The 22,873-nt window shown below is 43.2% G+C and overlaps 1 protein-coding gene across 2 annotated transcripts in view; it reads right to left on the reverse strand.

Moving 5' to 3' along the window:
* The window catches only part of LOC147604433 (plant UBX domain-containing protein 7-like), a 63,035-nt gene that overhangs the window by 18,922 nt on the left and 21,240 nt on the right, over positions 1-22,873 (reverse strand). The window contains exons 2-9 of one of the 2 annotated variants that reach the window (XM_086795146.1): positions 14,925-15,076; positions 14,748-14,825; positions 14,472-14,661; positions 14,313-14,390; positions 14,144-14,212; positions 13,887-14,030; positions 6,234-6,342; positions 5,834-6,120 (exon numbers count right to left, since the gene is read on the reverse strand). In XM_086795146.1, coding sequence (XP_086651272.1) covers positions 5,834-6,120; positions 6,234-6,342; positions 13,887-14,030; positions 14,144-14,212; positions 14,313-14,390; positions 14,472-14,661; positions 14,748-14,825; positions 14,925-15,076 — 1,107 coding nt within the window. Of the gene's footprint in view, positions 1-5,833; positions 6,121-6,233; positions 6,343-13,886; positions 14,031-14,143; positions 14,213-14,312; positions 14,391-14,471; positions 14,662-14,747; positions 14,832-14,924; positions 15,077-22,873 lie in introns of both variants that reach the window. The other variant, XM_086795145.1, reaches the window with a different exon arrangement.

The following is a 22,873-nucleotide window of genomic DNA, read 5'->3' on the forward strand; positions in this document are numbered from 1 at the left end:
GGGATTGATGGTTGTGTTGCTGGCAAGGTCCAAGGAGTCTGGGACGTCAGGCTCGCTATAGTGTCGTGGCCGAATCTAGAGTCACACCACAGTGGGGTTTAGTGGGAGGTCGGGCCCTCGAGAATGTGTGGCTCCATGAGGCTGTGGGTATGCCATCCATGGCAGGGCCATGGCACTAATCCTGTGAATGTATGTGATTGTTTGGAAGAGTGCCTCTACTACCACGGGTGTTGCAACAAACTCTGCCAAGATAATACCATGAGAGAGAGAGAGAGACAGAGACTGATTAGCATGAGGCTGTGGGTATGCCATCCATGGCAGGGCCATGGCACTAATCCTGTGAATGTATGTGATTGTTTGGAAGAGTGCCTCTACTACCACGGGTGTTAATATTGCACGACTCAGTGTATAGCTTACACCAAGTACATGCCTTTCATAGGTTTAGAACGTTATCTTTTGACTCAATCAAACACACTAAGCAATGACACATGGCAAAGCCATTGAACTCACTGCTTATGTCACACACACACATAATATCTTAGCCTGGTCTTTGATAGGCGAGAAATGAACTTGCTTGCTAAACTTGTCCACAATTGTTCATGTTGCATCATTGCTATATTGTGCACGAGGCAAATCCATGTTAAAATTCATGGCTATGCTTTCCCATGGTTGAAACTTGCCAAGGTTGAAGGAAGCCGGCAGTCATTTACCTATCAAATTTTACCTTTTGACAGATGATACGTGCATGCATGTAAGCCTCTATGTCTCTTCTCATGCATGCCTGTCCGGAAGAAATACCTCTCAATCATTTGAGTGGTAGGCAATATTCTCTCTATGTCTTGGGAACATTCCTCTATGTCTTGCATAGGAAGGAGCATGGCATTCGTTTAAAACTTATCTCCCTTATGATTGAGACCACACATAGGCAATTATCTTTCGTAAGATAGCCATCTTTACTACATAAGAGGTATGTGCACGACCAGCCATCAAATCATGCCATATATCTTCAAATTCAGCATGTAAATGATACGTGTCTCGCATGCCAAACAACTCTTGATGAGAGGCAACTGAAATGATAAAAAACTATTGCCTCATAAAACTTTGCAACAGGCAACCCAGTAATGCCAGGGTCAAAGCTGGGAGCTCTAATGTCAAGAAGACCAAATGCCAAGTAATGCCAAGGTCAAAGCTGGGAGCTCTAATAGTATTTAGGGTTTGCAGGGGTGTAGGAGAGCTATGGAGGATGAAGGTCATCCATGGTAGAGACAGAGAGAAAAAAGCTGTAGAGAGAGGAGAGAAGAACACAAAGCTCAAGAGAATTGGACGACTCAATGATAGTGATTTTATTCATCAAGTACAATGCTTTTATAGGCATAAGCCTTATCTTTTGACTCATTCACACACCCTATATCAATGACACTTATAATATGCCATGACATCATTGCTTATGTCACACACACTTGCCTAAGAGGCTGTTCACACACACAAGCAAAGAGGTCCCTATGTAATGGCATTCTTGAGCTCATGGAAAGCATCAGTTTCAGATTTTGACCATTTAAATGCAGCCCATTTCTTGGTTAATTTGTGGAATGGCGAGGCAATCATTGTAAAATGACTTGTAGGATGAGCATAATGTTGGGTATTCGGAGCTTCATGAGTGTGAAACAGCCCTTATATGTTTGTAAGTGTGTGTGTGAACAGCCTCTTATAAAAGCTGAACACATGGTCAGCATCTTTATGTCACAAATGTTTAAGCATCATGGGATGCCCAAATTAATTGTAGGGAACACAGATCCTACGACAATGAGCCTCTTTTGGAGAGCTCTCTTTGCCAATCTAGGTATTAAGCTGAATTTTTCATCCTCAAATGGATGGGCAAAGTGAACCAGCAAATTCAACCGTATTGGATCTGCTTAAATGTTCTATGGCAGACCAAAGACTTCCTGGGAGAAGTACCTATAACTTCTGGAATTTGCATACAACAACATAGTGCAATATTGCAAAGTGGTATTGCCACACATCCTTCACACAGGTGTGGATGAATATGTCATGAACCTGAACATTGCCTATGCACAGGTGCGGACAGCAATTGAGGGTTCACGAGAAAAGCATAAAAGGGTTGCCCACAAGCATAGAAGGTAATTAAAAACAGTGATTGGAAAATGCTAAAATTTAAGAAAGCCAGACTTCGGAAGAGGCCTCGGAAAGAGGGGATGTCCCAAGCATAGTCACAGGAAACGTTGTCCCCTATGTTCTAGAACGGTGGAACGTCGTTTCCCTTCATATGGAACAAAAGAATGGCTCGGAATGGGTGCTAACATGGCATGGCCTAGGAAACAACAACGTTCAAGTTTTTCTGGAACAGCCGTTCCATGTGACGGCTTGGCATGCAATGGCCGTCTTGCTATGACCTAGGGTACCAATCATACCTAATATAGTACCTAAGGTACTAAAGTACCTTCAAATGGGTACTTGCCCCATTGATAAGGGCTTAATGAAAAAAACAGGCTGCTACATCAGCCCGCAGTCCCTCCTTGGGATTGAAAAGAGACTTGAGCTCCTTCACACATTGTCCTTGAATCCTTCTCACAAGCCATACACAACAGTGAACACACCTTGGCTGCCTCGAGAGTCGGCCCTCTCATCTTGCCTACCTATCATCATGGCTATCTCTGGAGTCTCAGCATGCACACTACATTTTATTTCTTTAATCTAGTGACTAGTACCTCTTTTTGTTCCTCCTCGTCACTTTTATCTTCTTCTCCTTCAATCATCAATCATTCAATGGCACCTAGAGCTTCAGGAAGCAAGTAGTCCAAGAAGCAAGCTACTTAGTCATGGTGCGACGTGCTGGACAGTGATGAGACAAATGCAAGTGGAGATGCCACAAAATGGAAATGCAAGTATTGCAAGCATGCAAAGACAGGAAATGCCAATCGTGTGCCAGCTCATTTAATGCATGAACTTGCCAATGATGTCAGTGTTCAGGAAGCTCTTTTTACTAAACCTTACATCAATCCTTTTTGCCCATGGTTGAGGAGGAAATTATCATTTTGAGCAAGCATTTTCTTTATATTTTCTCCAAAAATATATCTAAATCTTGAAATTTTTTAAGAGGTTTTTTTCCTTCTCCCATAATTTTGAAAAGATTATTCCTCTAGGCTAAGTGTAACACCATCATGCCGTGGCCAAAGAACTATTCCTAGTTCATGGGATCCTCCGAAGCAAGAAGCTAAGGATGCTATAGTGGCTAGGTTTTTTTTTCATGATCACATTGCATCCAATGTGGCAAGATCACCATATTTCCAAGAGATGGTCCATGAAATTGTTGAATTTGGACCCACATATACTGGCGACTTTGAGGGCCACTCTGTTGAAAAGGAGAAAGAGGCCATTGATTAGCATTAGAGAATATTCGCGTTGGGTGGAAGAGGAATGGGGTGTCTCTTAACATTGATGGCTGGAGTGACTCGTTCTCTCATACCATCTATGGTATTGTGGCTTATTCACAAGGTGGTGTGTATTTCTTATCCTCACATGATGCATTTGAAACACGGAAGAGCTCTGATGTGCTTGTGGAGAAGTGGGCAAAGTCTGTTGAAACCATTGGTCCAAAAGATGTGATTCAGGTCATAGGAGATGGAGCCGCATCAAATAAAGCGGCAAGGGAAAAGTTGGAGTGGGGTCCAAAAGATGTGATTCAGGTCATAGGAGATGGAGCCGCATCAAATAAAGCGGCAAGGGAAAAGTTGGAGTGGGGAGATATCCCCATATCACATTCACTCCTTGTATTGTAGACATGAGCTGAATAATTTGCTCAAGGACATTGGGGCTTGGCTTTCATGGGAGCTGGTGCATGATCCCTCATGTGTGGGTTATCACATGGCTTTTCATGGATATGGCTTAGATCCATTCCCAAATCTCAACTTGGTTATATGTCCCTTCCTTTTACAGAAATCTTAGCAAAAAGTCAAGTACAAAAGGATACATTTGAGATGGATGGACCATCAATAGATATGGATGTTTTGTTGTATTTGCAGACAGATAAAGCAATTTGGTTTACACCAACATTGCAACAGCCATGGGACTGTCTTTGGTCTCACAAAGGCATGTTTTAGGAGCATACCAAAGCATGAATATGCATGTAAAATGTCAGGGTATCACAAGTGTTGTATGGATGTTTATTTGGATAATCTTCTTGGTCCATAGGAACCTTAATTAGATCATAATCCAAAATTTTCAAAAATCTTGACCCTTAAGGGCTAAGGTTTTTTGTGCACATTATAATTTATTTCTAATGCATCTTAGGAATTTCTTTTTAAACTTCTCTTTTGGGAAAATTTATTTTAATAAGAAGGGATATTTTCCATATAAAGATATCTAAAAACTGAATTACCTCTCTCTAGAACATTTTCTCTCTTTAGGTCAAAAGAGGTAAAAATAAGATCTTTTATTATTCTGAAAAGGGGATTGATTACAGGGAAAGAAACTGGACATCTTGAGGGGCTAGGGAGGAATCTTACAACGGTTCTCTGGCAGAACCAAATCCTCTTGAGATCTACCAACCTGGCGTGCCCGACGGGGCGACGCTCATCTTTGGTGGTTATTCATGCAGCAGAACTGAAGCACAAAAGTGTTAGCACGAACACAGATGAACGGATTGCACTTTATGCAAGGTCTGTGATTGGCAAGATAATGAAACTATCACGTTTGCTAACTTTTTGTGAACATTGCTTAGTCGCATCCTTACCATGATTGCACTTTATGCAAGGTCTGTGATTGGCAAAATAATGAAACGACCATGTTTGCTAATTTTTTGTGAACATTGCTTAGTCACATCCTTACCATGATGACGTGAACTCCCAAATGCATTTGAATGCTTACACATGGTTAGTAAGAAAAGAGGCACCATGTGGTATAATGCAAGTTGATGATAGGCTGTTTGGACAGCCTCTTAGACACATTGTTTGTATACAAGATAAGCTGTCTATCCAGTAAGGCAGCTGTAGAGACACTGATTATGGACTAATTGTGGAAGGGTAGCCTTTAGAGTCAGGCCAACTATGGCAAGGTAGCCCTTGGGGATGTGGTTAGAGGACTTGTCTCAGTTGAAGACATTGTTTAGAAGCCTTGCAAGTTGATGATAGGCTGTTTGGACAGCCTCTTAGACACATTGGTTGTATAGAAGATAAGCTGTCTATCCAGCAAGGCAGCTGTAGAGACACTGATTATGGACTAATTGTGGAAGGGTAGCCTTTAGAGTCAGGCCAACTATGGCAAGGTAGCCCTCGGGGATGTGGTTAGAGGACTCGTCTCAGTTGAAGACATTGTTTAGAAGCCTTGCAGGGGGGTGGGGGAAGGGGGAGTGTGCAGTGGTGTGGGGTGTGGGGTGTGGGGGGGAAAGCTTATTCTGGGAAGCATATCAACAGATTGATTAATTCGTTAGAGAGCTAACAGTTTCTCTAAAAATATCTACATGTCCAACAAAAAGCCCTGACATCAGTTGTGACTGCTTGAATGAAGAAAGCTATGGAGTTGTAGAAATTCTTCTATCTAATAAGACACAAAAATCCTCAAAATCACTTCTAGGTGAAAACAATCTGCAAGTCACATTTACAAAAAGTTATATAGCATGTACACAAGCAGTACAGATGAAGAGCTATTGACAAGCAATTAACATTCACTAGGTGCTACTGAAAACTTTTGCAGCATGTCTGTATAAAGCATGTGATAAACTGTACATAGTGCACGCTCTTGATGCTTGCACACTCTCAATGCTTTGCAGGACTGAAAAAGTAAAATCTACCTCAGTTTTGAAACTTAGAGAAAATACCTGAATAGGATCAGAGCGTAGAAATCTTCGCTGACCCCTATTTCCATCTGGAAAGCGAACAGCCACTCGACAAATTGTTGCATCCATATGCGGTGGCTCTTCTGGCAATGGCGGATAACTCTGTTTGGAATGAGTGATTGACTTGTCTGTCTGTACATCTCCATCTCGCAAAAATTCAACGCTATTCTTATCTGAAAATTCCTTTTCTTCGTATTGCTCTCTTGTATCGTGTAGGGAAGCAGCCAAGGCCTGCCGAAGTTCTTCATCTTCATCTGTATTCAACATAGCTACATCCGCCAACAAATAGCATTATGCTTTTGATACAAAGCCCCAACAAAATGCAAACAAAACTGGAGATATCTTGAACACATCTACAAGTTTGGCTAGTACTAAAGCATACCTTTGGGTGCCTCTGCTGATACATAGCTGGATTCCCTTGGCCGCTTCGGTGGAGGAAAACTAATTTGCTTTTGCTCCAATGGGCCTTTGTCCATGTAAGGTACAAGGTCCTATAATTTTTAGAGCAATCCAATTGAATTCCATGTCAAAAGATTTCAACAAAGCCAAACATATGTTTTTTGCCAGTGATAAACGAAATTTCTATATATGTTTAAGCTAGTTGAGGACTCAAACGATTGCGGGCAAATGCAAAGCATATCAGTCAAAAAAAATCATGTGTGTTATTGCCTTATATATATGTTCAATAAAAATACAGACTTGTGTTCTAAAAGCATCATGACCACTACCAGTGCCCACTGCCCTACCACATGAGGGCAGTGGAGTCCTAGGAGCAAAAAGTTCGAATCACTCACAATATCCTATGGTACTTAAACACTTTATCAGGTTGATAATGTGGCATGATGACGGAGTGTATCTATCCACATTGATTTCCTCAATTGCTACATATGTATACATAAATATAAACATGTATGTATGTATATGTACATATGTATATATGTACATAAAAACACTTTGGTGGGTATACATGATGAGAGCACGCACGTGTGCATACATACAGATATGCATGCATGTGTTTTTTTTTTGTGTGTGTGTGTGTGTGCGCGCGCGCGCGCATGTGTGTGTAAGCCCAGCGGAGTGTGCAGTGACAGATTCAACCACGTGTACTGAAACTTGCGGAGGCCCGGGGGACTAGGGCCTTTGACACACTTGTTGATACCATCAATGCATATTAAAACACTTAAACATGGCCACAGTCTTAACACATATCCATCATCACTTTGCATAAAACATACAAGTTGGACAAAACATCCACAAATGCTGAAATAGGAGCTTGCACATGTGACACCGCATAGAGGCCAGAATGGGCCGACCCCCCCCCCCCCCCCTTGGAGACCCAAGGAGAATAATATCATGTACAAGCTTTGAGGGCCTTACTCTCCCCACGAGAGATGCTGGATTATCCATATACAAATGCCATAACACAGCCCAACACGAGGCTACCAAGCCGGAACACAAGCTGTAGAAATGCCGAGCCAACAATATAATCCATATACCTCCGTGTAGGTACTGATTCTTCCCCAAAAACCAAGGGTCTTCATGCAATAGAGCTGGTACAACAGGTTCAGCTCGCCATTCAGCCCGTACAGTAGGTACAGTGGCTGGTACAACTGGTACAAGGGCTGATACAGCCAATACAGTGGCTGGTACAGTAGGTACAACGAGTACAAGGGCTGGTACAGCCAGTACAAGGGCTGGTACAGTAGGTACAAGGGCTTGTACAGCCAGTACAGTGGTTGGTATGGCAAGTACAAGGGCTGGTACAACAAGTACAATGGCTAGAAATCACAATAAATGATTAAATACCCTTGCCATCAGTATTTCTTCACGATGGAAGCCTCCAAAACAGTCCCCAACAGCCGATATTCTTCATGGGAAGCCTTCAAGAGAGAGAGAGAAAGAGAGTAGCCATCATTAGGGCAGCTTGTAACGGTGGTAGAGGCTAGTGTGTAGCAAGAAAGCCTCTCTTAATGAAGAGAGAGGGCTCCAATTTGTAGATTTGGGGCTCCCATGAGTGAAAATGGAAAGAGAAGGCTATGATGACAAGTGGAGAGCCACACAATAGCTGAAATGACAAGTGTGAGGCTACTTGTCTGACTTTGATCCACTTTCTTGCCACATGTCCCAATCTAAGAGATCGGTTCTCCCATAATCTTGACCTCTAAAGATATCCCTACTAGTAGACATTCTGTCATAGGTACTTTGCCAACTCTTGGTATCTACTCAATTCCAAATGTAATGACGCGCACAGAATTTCCATCGGAGTTGGGCCAAAAATGGAAACTCTCCTAAATTTTAGGAGTGTGGTCCTTTGTATTCTAGGATAATCCCCCATTCCCAAAGCTTGTACTTTCCAAATATTTAGACATCCTGGAGTCCACCAGACCCCTTTCATACTAGGAAATGTCCACGCTGGTGACATCCTCCCCAGCTTCTTAAAAGTTGTCCGCAACTTTTCAATAAATGTAGCAAAATAGAAGCAACCTCCTAATGACTTCGTCTGCATGGGACCACAAAGCTCACTGTGTATAAGCTGCAACTTTCCAGTTGCTCGTAGAGCCTGATCACGTGGAAAGGAAAACCGATGCATTTTTTCCAAAATACATCCTTCACATATGTGATCTGGAGGCTTCTCCATAAGAGGTAGGCCTGTCAACATGTTATGTCGCTGCATAAGCATAAGACTACCAAAATTTACATGTCCCATGCGAGCATGCCATAACTCCACATCAACCATAGCTGAAGTAAGAGTGAATGCATGATAAGCAGACTGATCCACTGGCTGAAATGCATCCAACTGATAGAGTCCATGACATAATGTACCAGTAAGCATCAAGGTCAAAGCATTAGCTTTGTCTCCGACCATGCATTTGTCATCATCAAAGTTGACTTGCATACCACACTGTGCTAAAGAAGAAATGGACAACAGATTCTTCTTTATCCCTGGTACATATAAGGCATCTGTAAGGCGAAGAATAGAGCCATCGATGGCTGTGAGCTGAATCTCCCCAATGCCACGAACTGGATATGAAACATTATTGGCACACTGAACGGACTTGCCAACAGGGACAGGGCATACATTACAAAACAAATCCCTGCGAGATGTAATATGCTTTGAAGCACCACTATCAAAATACCAAGTACATGCATGCTTAGTCACACTGAGTGCCTGTGAAGACCAAGAGGCATCATAACTGCATGTGTAGAAACAGTAATCCCTGTCTACAACAAAGGAAGCAATCTTCGGAGGAGCTTTAGAGGCATCGTTTATAGACATCCCAGACTCCTCCTCCTTCTCTTTGGCAATCCTCTTCCTACACTCTGTGATGTAGTGACCTGGCTTCTTACAGTAATGGCATTTGCCTTTCTTCTTGGGCTATCCATCACCTTTCTTGGTATCCTGAGATGAACCACCATCACCTGAATTTTGATTTGAACTCTTTGGCTGAAACTTGCCTTTCCCTTTTTGACCTGTCACAAATGCTTGTTCAGCACTTGTGTTCATGTTCATGTTCTTCCTGATTTGCTCTTCCTGTAACAAGAGAGCAACAAGTTCCTGATATTTTAGGGGCTCAATAGCATTCCTCATGCTAAGGTTCAAAGAGGTATGAAAAGCCAAGTAGGATCTTGGCAAAGAGTTTAAGATGGTGGATACAAGCTGTGTCTCAAGAATAATCTCATCCACATTGATGAGTTGCTCTCTCAAATCCTGCAGCTTGTTCAAGTGGCTAGACATATCATCTCCTTCATGCATCTTTTGGTTTTCTAGCTCTCTTTTCAAAAATGAGATCCGTGCCTCATTACGAGCAGCATACATTTGCTCCAAAGTCACCCATGCATTCCGTGAAGAGCCAGCTGAACGAATATGAGGTATAATAGACCTCTGTACTGACAATGCAATAAGTGATAAGGCTTGTGCATCTTTTGCATCCCATGTCTTCTGGGCATTTGTTCTTTGAACAGGTTGTGGCTGAACCGGTGCCTGTGCCTGTTGTCCTCTTCCACGAGCACCCCCTTGAGGAGGAGTCTCTGGAGCCAATGGACCTGGACGTGGTTCATCACCACTAACAAAATCCCAAAGACCTTTTGCCACGAGCACATTTCTCAGCATGAAACTCCACAAGGAGTAATTCATGCCATCCAGCTTGTCTTCCTTAGACAAGTACGTGAACACATCACTCTGCTGTTGATTTGCCATTATGCCAGTGCACAATGTTGTACCTGTGTATCAAAAAACCCAAAAACAACAACCCTGAAAGCAACTGTACTCCACTGAGTACAACTGACCCAAATATGCTTGCACTCTCAATCCTCTGAATGTGCAAAGCAATGCACCACTGACTGAGTAGAGCAACAAAAGTGGCTCACACAGTGCCAAAATGCCCAAAATTTCTGCACCCAAAGCCTTGCAAAAGCCTGTAGAGGTTTCTTTGCAAGAAAACCTCCCTATATCTGCCAGAAAAGCTTTCACAAAAAAAACGCCCAAATTTCAAAACATGTAAAGCTTTAAATGTTACCCATGTGATTTTGCACGTACTGGTCGGCTGTCGGCTGTACGGAACAGCTGTCCGGAGCAGTGTACGGAGAAGCGGCGACTGTATTGCTACAGGTATACGCAACAGGTGCTGGTCAACTGCTGTATGCTGTAAGGAACAGCCGACGCCTGTATGGACACACAGCAGGCCTGTACAGACTGTACGGCTGTCTGTGCAAGACTATACGTGGGCTGGAGATTGGACAGATGAGTGGTTGCAGCTGATGGCGAGGACCTGTACGGGCAGCTGATGGCAAGCTGTACGGACAGGGCAGGCGGACCTTGCTCTGATACCAAAGTGTAGGAAATGGTTGTTAGGGTTAGGGTTTTGGAAGGCACACCAACAAGAGGCGTGAGAGAGAGAGAGAGAGAGAGAGAGAGAGAGAGAGAGAGAGGAACACGTTTGCTCATATATTGATAATGATAAAAAGGAGTACAATAACCACATATAAAAGATGTGACCTAAAATAAAGTGTGTTCACATGGTCCGGCCATAAACTGTGCCAAGTGGACCAAACCACTTATAAACCACTATAAGTGAAACTAAGCTAAACTAGGGAAAAAACCTCCACTAATTGAAGTAAAAAGTGCCCCCGTAACCTACTGATGATCACTAGCACTCCCCTGAGTGCATACACAGCATAAAACCCAACAATCATCGCCTGTGCGCCGCCAAAAGCTCCGCCTGCTTCTGCTCAGCAGCGCCACCCTGCTCCAGTAGTTCCGCCTGGTTCAGCCAGTGCCGCCAACAACTCCGCCTGCTTCAGCCAGCAACGCCACCTTCTCCTCAGCAACACTGCCCAGAGTTGTCGCCTAGTAGCCAGCAACGCTTCTCTGGACCACTACCAACTGCTGCTACTGTACGCCAGCCACCGCCTGAGTCATTAGAGCAGCCAACATCGGTGCTGAAATTTTTCCCCTGCCTGGAGCTGTTACGTTGTCCTCTGTTCAGCGCCACTTGTCCGGCCACCATCTCCGTACAGTCGTCGTAACACAAGATCTGCTGCCACCTCCTACATGCTTGTGCGTCATGTCGCTGACAGGTAGTCTTATTACCACGTGTTCCTTGTCCTAAGCATACACCCCTGTGCATCCTTTTGTGGGCTGTTTTTCCTACACCAGGTTGGGCTCTAAACCCTCAACTCGTCTCATAGACTACATTAACTACAGCCATCTCCTGTGCACTTGTGTGCAAACTTGGATCTGGAACTTAGACTTGGACTTGGATTTGGATATTGGATCTGGTACTAGCCCGGTGAGAGATACTTGTGGGTAATCCCTGTGGTGTGCTCGGCATCAGAGATCTTGTGCCTAGACATCGACTTGGATACCCTACATCAACATATATGTTTGTTTTGTATTCATTGATTGTATTGATCCTGGCCAGCGTGCTCGTGGATTATTCTTGAATAGATTCTTGAAAGGGGGCAGGGCCTATTCCCTGCTCAGTGTGGTGTATTGTGCAAGATCCATATTCCCTTCTCTCTCCCCTCTCTCTCTCTATGTCTTTATCTCTTGGAAACGTGGTTGAGTCTGTCACAGCATGCACCCCTAGGCTTACACAATTCCACAGTTGTGCATTTGGCAGAGGATATGGTACAGTAGGAGAGGTATATCATGGGTGTTCTTGCTTGAACATGGTCTTGATAGGAACACTTTCAAAGGTTATTTATGACAAGTGTGTTCGGGTACATGATAGCTTTGTTGTTCTTAAAGAGGGAAGGTATTTATTTATATTCCTACCGTACAAGGAATTACACAATCATGATAGGATAGATAATTTGATTGGGTACGATAATTGTCTCTTTGATGTCAAATTATCCAATTCCTCGGGACTTGGATTGAGGGATTTTTAGCCAACTATATGTTAGTGAAACTAAAAATAGATCAACCATACCCATCGGGAGATGCTAGAATGCTCCGGAACACCTTGGAATGCTCCAGGATCGAGAACAGCGAGTTGGCACCTTCCGGAACGTTCCTCACCCAATTACGGGCCGTTCTGGAATATGGGTTGTAAATGCCTGTAGGGACCGGGTAGCTAGCTGACCCTGTAGCTAAGGACCCAAAAAAGTCAAAATGCTATCTTAAAGGTAGCTGATCATTTTACAAAACAAAACAGAAAAAAAACATTTTGTAGTGAAAAAGCTGCAGTTGACGAATTTGTTACAAATATGATTGGATTACACAGCTTGCCGAAATTCACTGTTTCAGATTGTGATCCGCAATTTACAGGTAATTTTAGTAACATGTTTTCAGTAGACTTGGTACATAACTCTTCATGAGTAGTGGAGATCATCCCAAGACTGATGGTCAGACCAAGAGAACCAACTAAGACTACAATGAATAATATCATGCATGAGAAATATATTTTCCGTTGGAGTTTGCATATAATTCACACAAACATTCCTCTCAAACTATTTCCCATTTGAATTGAAATATGGGTACAATCTAGTTTTCTATACAAAAGGACTACCTCAAAAACACCAAATGCAGACAAATTCTTGTCTCACATGCAATCGAAATTGAATAGTGATCACATTCATATCCACACAGCAGTTAAACTTGTGAATCCTAATGGAACCGAATGTTCTTTTAGAGAGCTACTAATCCCTCCAAAATCATAGATGCTCGAAACTGTAAAAAGTTGTCACCCAGAGCACTAGAGGGTGTAAAATATTGTCATGCCGATATTGTGGGTCTTGGACAATTTTAAAACAAGAGATGTGGCAATAAGCTAGAATTACCACAAGATTGTCCTATCCTCCCTGTGTTTCATGTTAGTCAATTGAAGCAGTATCTTCATGACATTTATAGCTTAATAGATTGTTTGATTTCTTGCAGGTTGATCATGAACCAAAGAAGATCCTGTAATGAAAAAAGAAATGGTTGCAGGTTCTTACTCTTCGCGAGTTGTAGTCTAGAAAGGTCACATGCAACTTTAGAAGTGGAGTATCCATTTTCAAAAACTATTGTCTCAAGTTTGTCATTGAGAATGATGATTCCTAAGATGGGGGCATGGAATTTCATATCACCACTTACCATATAAGTGTGAGTTCGAGGTTTTTGAGTGATGGCTGTCATGCTCAGGAACTTAATGATGTGTAGCACAAGGAACCAGATAGATACACAAGGCGCAGATTTTTGTGCTTGAGTTGCTGAGCCTTTATCGACGTCAAGTGCTAGGTTTCATGTAGGGGGGAGCTTGACAAACGCGCTCCTAGGATTAGGGTGGCATCCACGTTAAGGAAGCGCCCTTATATCTAAATATCAGTCTAGGAAGTGAGTGGTTGTGGAAGGAAGGCATGAGGAACCATTAGTTGAATCCAACAATGACTTCATAGTAGTCCACTCAACCAAAAAGAGAATTCAGCGAGAGAGTAGGTTCTCCTTCATACCAAAAATAGAGCAAGGCTTTTCTAAAACCAAAAAAAAAATCTTGCACTTTTTCATCTAGAGGCTGTAATATGATTGGCCTTCATTCTTGCAAAGTTTATTTACCTCCAAGAGACGTTCTGCACCAACCATGCCTTCCCAAGCTCGCATTTTCTGTCCAGTCAGAGGATCAAGTATCATTATTGTAGGCATATTTGTCAATTTGTAGTAGGTGCAGACCTTCCTTCCCTCCTCAGTATCATCATAAACCTGCAACACATTCAAAGTGAATTGAAAGGACTAGAGCATTTTAGCAACAAACCAGCTTTACATCCTAATAAATACAAAAGAAGGGTGCCATAAGAAGGGATAGGTGGTACAACCTGCCAAAAAATAAAGACTGTGTGGATCATATCCTTCACAGTTTCGTGAGCCCAAGTGTCTCTATTCAACTACACAACAACAAACAGCAAAGCAGACACAATGTTGAAACTCTGAGAAAGCATAAATACTCAAGTCCCTACAACCTGCAGAAATAGGATTGTGACTCACTGTATAGCTTGAGAACTCCTTGGTTGACTGCAAATTTATAAGGAGCCATTTCCCTTGCTTGGCAGCTTCTACCTTTGCCTGCCAAATTCAACATCCCAACAGATTGTCCCCTGCATGAAATATATGCCAAGGAATTGGTGCAAACTTTACATGCCGCACCTGCTCAAAAGAACCTTGGAACATAAGTGCAAATGGGGGCCTGTAAAGAGCAGCCAGAGAATCTTTGTTCCCCTCAACACTTGTTGCACCATTAGTAGGAGCATGAGCACGAAAATTTGCCTCATCCTGAAAGTTGCGGAAAGCATCAACTGAACTAGGCTGATTCGAAGTCTGTGCCATGTGCTGTGCTCTGCAAGATGTTGCCAAATCAATAATGAAGCTGCCACACCTTCACGCCTTCAAAGGTAATCTCTGACTCAACACAAGAAGACCTACCGATACTCAAAAATATCTTCATATAATGCCTCCCGTTTGACTGGTAAAGGTGGTCTTACATAATCATCACCTTGTTCCCTGTCACTACAGATTTTTAAAATAACAAGACCAAAACATGACATAAAGAAATAAGCTACAATAAAATCTGCAAATGACACTTCCAATATGATCGATCACCTGGATGTAATAGGTTTGAGCCCTGAATCTGAAGACCCTGCAGAGTCCTTCCAAGCTACCTCTGCTGGTGCATGGCCTTGAACGGCAGTACTTCCAATCTCATCTCCTGCATAGAACAGTTGTATGGCTTCCTCCAATTGCCAGTTGGTTGCCTGTTTGAAGCAAAGCTCATAAAGTGAAAAAAAAGGTAGGAATGTGCAGCTTTCTCCATTGCATTATTAGTTGCCAATAAAGAAAACATAGCCCAAAGGATGCTGCAGTGGTATCTTACTTGAGACATAGAGACAAGTCAGCTACGTTAGCATACATGCAATTTGACACCACAGTAAACCAAGTTTAGCATATTCGCAATTGGACACCATGATGAACCAATCATTCACATAGATACGGACAGTGGCAACTGTGATGAAGCAAAAGGAACTGATTAAATTATTTTGGTCATAATACAAAGAAAGATACATGGCAAAAGCAAACAAACCTTCCGTCTTCCTTTTTCTCTTTAAAGCACCTATTCTGAAGGATGCCAAAAATAAATAAAAAAGTAAATATATTACAGCTGACTATGCAGCATTTGACCTAAAATAAAATAGTATAGATACAAAACTATTGCTATGCTCCCCTAATCCATCTTGATTAGTAACATACTCACGTGGATGCCAAGCTCTCATGAACCTCTTTCGGCCCTGATTTTTCCAGTCAAGGATGGTTGGCCAGCTGATGTCCTTACTCCACTTTCCTCGTTCCCCTTCCACACAGATGCAGTATGACCTCTTATAATGCTAGCACGGCCTCCCCAAACCCCAGGTAGGAATCAAAGTTTGATACTCTACAAAGAGTTACTCCTTTGAAAAGCTGGATGCATCCACAGATGGCTGGATTGAAAAGCCAGTCTCTTCTTTTGCCAAACTCATTAAAGTGTTGCTTTTGAATATTCAGATCCATTCAATATATGGATGCTCCGTGTTCAAATGTGCTCTGCACTAAGGACCCCCTCACAAAAAGGGCTAATATATCCTTAATTAGTTACTAGTTCATTGTACATTGCACATAATTCCATGCATTGCTTTTTCGCATTCCATGCACATAATTCCATGCATTGCTTTTTCGCATTCCATCACACTTATGTAGCACTCAGTGATGCTTAAGACTTTGCATGGCAATCTATTTTGTTAAGTCACCAAGAGTGAAATTCAAATAATTCAATCTCAATTTGGAGCAAGCATGTTCAAATGGTATCAAAGCTTTATGGGAAAAGGGAATTTTATCTCACCTCAAAGATTGTCATGTGCACACCTGCTGCACTACGGTGCCTTGTGGCCATTCTAGCTATTGAGTACACTTAGGCCTCATTTTCAGATGGGAACGGTGCATTCTGTGACACATTGTTACGTACCTAATACCAATCCCCGAGATTAGGGCCTAATCTAGCAAGGTTAGGGGTGTCCCCAAGAGGGTAATAGGTCTCCACTAAGGAATCTCCAAACTATCATGTCCCTCCTTAGGGATCAAGTGAATCAAACCCTCCGCCAATCTCTATGGCATAGATCCGGAAATCATGATCTCATCCCCAAGAGGGTGATAGGTCTCCAGTGACAAATCACCAACCTATCACGTCCCTCCTTAGGGATAAAGTGAATCAAGCCCTCCGCCAATCTCTACGGCATAGATCCGAGAAATCATGATCTCATTGAAGGCTGCTCAAAAGCCGCCATCCATGAGCCCCAAGTGACAAAGCAACAGGGGAACCGAAAGCCCATCCTCACTTGGGCACTTGCCCCTAGGGAGTGCCTGCAAAGCCTCTGCAATCTCCTCAAAAGAAAAGAGTGTCATTAAGAAACTTCAAAGAGCTAGTGAGACCGCCTCACGAGTATGTTGCCAATGTTGGGGTAAAGGCACTATGCCCACCCTTATAGTGTGTACAAGCCCATAAGTTATAGTACATAGTACACTTAGTACATTTAATGTACTAAGTGCACTATGTGTACTAGTGCAATATACATGTGTGATAGGGGAGTCACACACTTATGCCTCATGAGTTGACTTATCCCCACAACTCTCTCTCTCTCTCTCTCTCCCTTGTTCTTCTCTCTGTTTATGTCTCCCACATTAACCTAACCCTAATTCCTCCTTCTCCCATCAACTGGTATCAGAGCCCTGGTTTTAGGGTTTTGTTCTCAAGTGCTGCATCGCTGGAATTCAACTGGAATTCATTTGCTGCGTGTGTTGAACTATTCGCAGGCAGGTGGGCGGAAAGAGAAGGAGTCGAGGGCAGCCTTTTCTCCTTCAGCAGAGAGGCGAAGTGACGTGCTGCACAACAGACCTTTGTAGTGGCTAAAGGCATGTCAGTTAGCGACTGACTGTGAAGTGAAAGTCGACTGGACAAGAAGCGCAAGGACACGAACTCGGCGTTAGTCGAGCCTTAGCCACAAGGTGTAAGCTACTAAGCGCTTCGTCGATTTGATCACACCATCAAAACGTCACCCTTCTCGTTTCGATACCCCGCCACTCCTTCGATTGAAGGTGAACCGTGTGCATATACGTGTTCAGTCGGCAGTGGCGCTGTCCGGCTAGGGCTCGGCCTCTAAATGGCACTTCAGGCCGGCCTTGCAACTTCGAAGATTCTACTCATTGTAGGAGCAAAGCCATAACCAGCTGCACTTATTGAAGGCGGTGTTTCTTCCTTCCTCGTGGCAGCAGCAGCAGAAGAGAGCAATAGGCAGCAATAGCTTTCTGCAGCAGCATCAGCATCAGCATCAGCATCAGCAAACCCCCCTTTCCTGCAAATCAGAGAAAAATCAAAAAATTACAAGGTATTTTCCTCAATTTTTTTTTGGGATTTGCAATTGAGCAAGTACAATCAACAATTGAGCAGATACAGGTGTCGAATTGCTCAATTTTTGAGCAAAATTGGCAAAATTGGGTGACATTGGTCACAATCAGGATCAATTTGCAGGAAATTGGTCACAATCAGGATCAATTTGCAGGAAATTGGATGTCGAAATTTGGGGCTTTTGATGTAATTGTGCAATTAAGCACTCATACATGTTGTATGATGTGAAAAATCGCACATTTGGGCAAAATTGCAGCAAATTGCAGTGCAAATCAAGGGGCTTTTGTGCCGATTTGGTTGATTTGCATGCAGGCAATCGCATTTGATGCTGTGGATAATGTGTTGTGGCAATCGCATTTGATGTTGTGGATAATGTGTTGATGCCTTGCAAGCACTCAATGTACCTGTAAATCAAGGGGCTTTCATGTATTTGATGTATATGTGGCCAGCGGGAAGCATCGTGAACACTCTGGATGCCTTCATGTGCGTCAATGTACCATGTATGATCAGAAATTGATCTTAAATCAAGGGGCTTTTCAAGTTTTCATGCTTGTTGAGCTTGGCAAAGCAACAGGCAAGACATTTATGCCTTGAATCCTCAAAAATCAGCTTGCAGTCAAGGGGCTTTTGCCCAATTTCTGTTCGGGACTGTTTTATGCAGTGTTCGGGACTGTAAAAGTCTGATTTTCACTCTTTTGGACAGCCAGGAGAGCATTTATTGCTATTGTACCTGCTGGTACAGATTTGGCACAGCTTTGTGCATGTTTTGGCATGGCTGTACACTGTTTTGAGTGACCAAAAGGTTCAATTTCAGCTGCTGTACTTGCCGGTACAGGTTTGGTACATCATTGGTGAGCACTTGGTACTGCTGTACAGTACTTTGGAAGGGCAACAGAGCACATTTAAGGTGCTGTCCAAAATCTGCAGCAACCAGATTTTGGTGATTTCATCACATAAAGTGGGAGAAAAGTTGCATTTGTGCTTCCGCAGTGGGAGATAAAGCTTGAAGAAAAACTGTGAGAACTTTGTGTGCTATTTGGTGCAGTGTTTGCACATTTTTGCAGGGAGTCAGGCATTGACAGGTTGCATTTTGCTACGGCAACCACAGGTGAGAGCTCTTCATTGCTTCATATCAAGAAGCTTGAAGGCTCGCATAATTATGATATTTGGCAAACCCAGTGCTACAATGTGTTGCTCCAGAAAAAGCAGCACAAGCCTATCAAAGAAAGGGGTGTAATGCCCGCTTCTCTTACTGCTGAAGAGTGGGAAGATATGGATGAGCTGGCAAGATCTACTATCATGTTGTCTGTGTCAGACTCATTACTTTTCGGCATTCGTGAAGAGAAGACAGCTTGGGGAATGTGGCAGAGATTGCAGGACTTGTATGCCCAACAAAGTGCCTCAAGCAAAGTGTATTGGTTGAAGAAACTCATAGGTCTTCAGATGAAGGAAGGGGCGTCTATGACAGCCCATCTAAATGAGTTTAATGGTATTGTCAGCCAGGTCATCAATCAAAAGTTGGCAATGGACGATGAGTTCAAAGCCACTTTTCTGTTATGCACTTTGCCAGAGAGTTGGGACACATTCAGGACAGCCACTAGCAATTCGCATGCTATGCTGTCATATGCAGATGTTGAGGGTGCTCTTCTTCAAGAAGAGATGAACAGGAAAAACAACTCTGTTGGAAAGTCCAATGCAATGAATGCACGTGGGAGATCCCAGCAAAGGGGTAAAAGCCAAGAACGGGGAAGGAGCAAGTCTCACTCCAAAAAGGATTTGGAATGCCATTATTGTGGCAAAAAGGGACACATTAAAAAGCAATGCTACAAATGGAAGAATGATCAAAAGGAAAAGGGAAAAGGCAAAGACAAAGAGAAAGATGAAGCCAAAGATGTAAAGCCAAAGGACAAAAGTGGAGTCAAGATTGAAGAAATCAATGTGTCACATGCAGGTGGCAGTGAGGATGAGGTCCTATTTACTTCTTCACTTGATGCCCATTCACTTCTTACAGGTGGTCATGGTATGCACTCATGGATCATTGATTCAGGTGCCTCCTTTCATGTCACAGGTTGCAGAGACTTGTTTGTCAGGTATACTGCTGGCAATGAAGGAGTTGTTTATTTGGGTGATAACCATGCATGCAAGACTCTTGGCAGAGGTGATGTGAGGCTTGTATTTTCAGATGGCTCACAGCTTATGCTCCATGATGTCAGGCATGTGCCTGAGATCAAGTAGAATCTGCTTTCTACTGGACAGCTTGATGATGCTGATTATGTTACCACATTTGGTAGTGGAAAGTGGAAAATTAGTAAGGGCTCACTGGTTGTTGCCAGAGGCTCTAAGGTGGACACTCTTTACTTTATGCATGCAGGTGTTTGTCACCATGCTAATGTAAATGTAACCGAGCTGCCGGAAATTTCTCTGTGGCATAGCCGGTTGGGACACATGAGTGTCAAAGGAATGGAGCAATTGTCTCGTTTGGGTTACTTGCCTTCTCTAAAGTTTTCAAGTTTTCAGTTTTGTGAGCATTGTATATATGGCAGGCAACTGCAGTGCCCCCACAAGAAAGCTCTTGGACAGAAAGATGCTCAGTTAGAGCTTGTGCATACAGATGTATGTGAGATGCCTCAGCTTTCTTTGGGAGGGGCAAAATATTTTGTGTCTTTCATTGATGATGCCACACGCAAGGTGTGGGTTTATCCTCTTCGTTTGAAGAGTGATACATTCTCAGTGTTTCAGAAGTTTGTTGCTCTTGTTGAGAATCAAACTGGCAAAACACTGAAGGCTTTGCGTTCCGACAATGGTGGAGAGTACATGTCCAAACAGTTTCAGGACTTTTGTGATGCTAAAGGCATCAAGAGGGAGCTCTCTACTCCTTATGATCCTCCACAAAACGGGACAGCAGAGAGGATGAACAGGACCATTTAGGAGAAGGTCCGTTCTATGTTGTCACATGCTGCATTACCTCATGGTTTTTGGGCTGAAGCTGTTATGACAACCGTTCACCTTATAAACAGGTCACCTAACACGAGGCTTGGTGGGAAAGTGCCAGAAGAAGTATGGACAGGGAAGCCTCCGTCATACAAGCACTTGAGAGTGTTTGGTTGCGTTGCGTACGTGCACATACGCAGGGAAATGCGCACCAAACTTGATCCTAAGTCTCACAAATGCATATTCCTAGGATATGGTGACAGAGGTGAAATGGGGTATAGACTTTGGGATCCCATGAATAGAAAGATCATACGCAGCAATGATGTCATTTTTGATGAAACATGCATGTATAAGGAGCCTGCAAGGCAACATGAGCCTGGCAGAGTCATCTTTGATGATGATGGACATCATGGACAACAACAAAGGGCTGTAAATCAGCCATTACAGCAGGAAAACCAGCCCTTAAATGGTGCTGAAAATGGTCCAAATGGACAGCCAGATATGGCAGAAGATATCCCTATGGATATACCACAGTTAGAGGAAATACCGGGCATGATTTTTCAGCCCTATGGCATGGAACAGGAGCCACCACTGGGTGATATGCAGGCTGGACAGCAACCTGCAAATGATGGTCATTGGGTACGGAGGTCCACTAGACCCTCCAGAGCCCCTGACAAGTTTGTTCCAGGGGTTGACTATTTGATGCTTACTGACTGTGGGGAGCCCTCATGTTATAAGGAGGCTTTACAGAGGGCAGACAAGGCTCTTTGGGAGCGTGCCATGAAGTCAGAGATGGATTCTCTGCATAAAAATGGAACTTGGAAGTTGGTGCATTTGCCTGCAGGCAAGAAGGTTTTGCCATGCAAGTGGGTATACAGGCTCAAAGTTGCATCAGATGCAAAGCCAAGATACAAAGCCAGGTTAGTGGCTAAGGGCTTCAAGCAAGAATATGGTGTGGACTTTGATGAGATCTTCTCTCCAGTGGTCAAAATGACCACACTTAGAGCTGTGTTGGCTTTGGTTGCGCATGATGATCTGGACTTGATTCAGATGGATGTGAAGACTGCTTTTCTTCACAGTGATCTCCATGAGGAGATATATATGCAGCAGCCGGAAGGTTATGCAGTAAGTGGAAAGGAGAAGCTTGTATGCAAGCTGAAAAAGAGTCTTTATGGGCTCAAACAGGCACCAAGGGAATGGTATCATAAATTTGATACATTCATGAAATCTCAAAAATTCAGGAGAAGTGACATAGATCACTGCTTGTACACCAAGAAAGCTTTGGATGGCAGTCTATTGATCCTCATCTTGTATGTTGATGATATGTTGATTGCCGGGAAATCTCGTAAAGAGATGGATGCCTTGAAGAAGAGGCTGCATGAAACCTTTGATATGAAGGATTTGGGTGATGCAAATCACATCTTGGGTATGCGGATACTTCGGGACATAAATCAGCATGTGTTGTATTTGTCTCAGAAGGAATACATTGGCAAAGTCTTGCAGAGGTTCAATATGGACGGGGGGAAGAAGACTAGTACTCCTTTGCCTCCATATGTGAAACTCAGTGCTATGGACAGCCCACAGTCAGATAGAGACAGGGCTGATATGGCCAAGATTCCGTATGCTTCAGCTTGTGGCAGTCTCATGTATGCCATGGTTGCTACTAGGCCGGACATTGCATTTGCAGTGGGAGTGGTTTCTAGATACATGGCCAACCCTGGCAAGAAGCATTGGGAAGCAGTGAAAGGTGTCATGAGATACCTGAAGGGCACACAGGATTTGTGCATTTGTTTTGGCAAACAGGATGCATTAGTGCATGGTTACACGGATTCGGATTATGCCGGTCATCCAGATAACCGGAAGTCTACTACCGGTTATGTGTTTACATTCACAGGAGGTGCTGTGTCATGGATATCCAGGATGCAGAAGTGCACTGCCTTATCTACTACAGAGGCCGAGTATATTGCAGCCACAGAGGCTTGCAAGGAGGCATTATGGCTATCTCGGTTAGTGGTTGACTTGGGCTATACAGGGGATATTCCATTGTTGCATTGTGACAGTCAGAGTGCCATCCAGTTGGCAAAGAACCCTGTCTTTCATGCAAAGACGAAGCATGTGGATGTGAAGTATCACTTCATCAGAGAGGTGATAGAGAACAAGCAAATTCAGCTTGTTAAGATTCATACGG

Source organism: Cibotium barometz, chromosome 62, assembly GCF_041138505.1.
Source record: "Cibotium barometz isolate CiBa-2024 chromosome 62, ASM4113850v1, whole genome shotgun sequence".
NCBI lineage: Eukaryota > Viridiplantae > Streptophyta > Polypodiopsida > Cyatheales > Cibotiaceae > Cibotium > Cibotium barometz.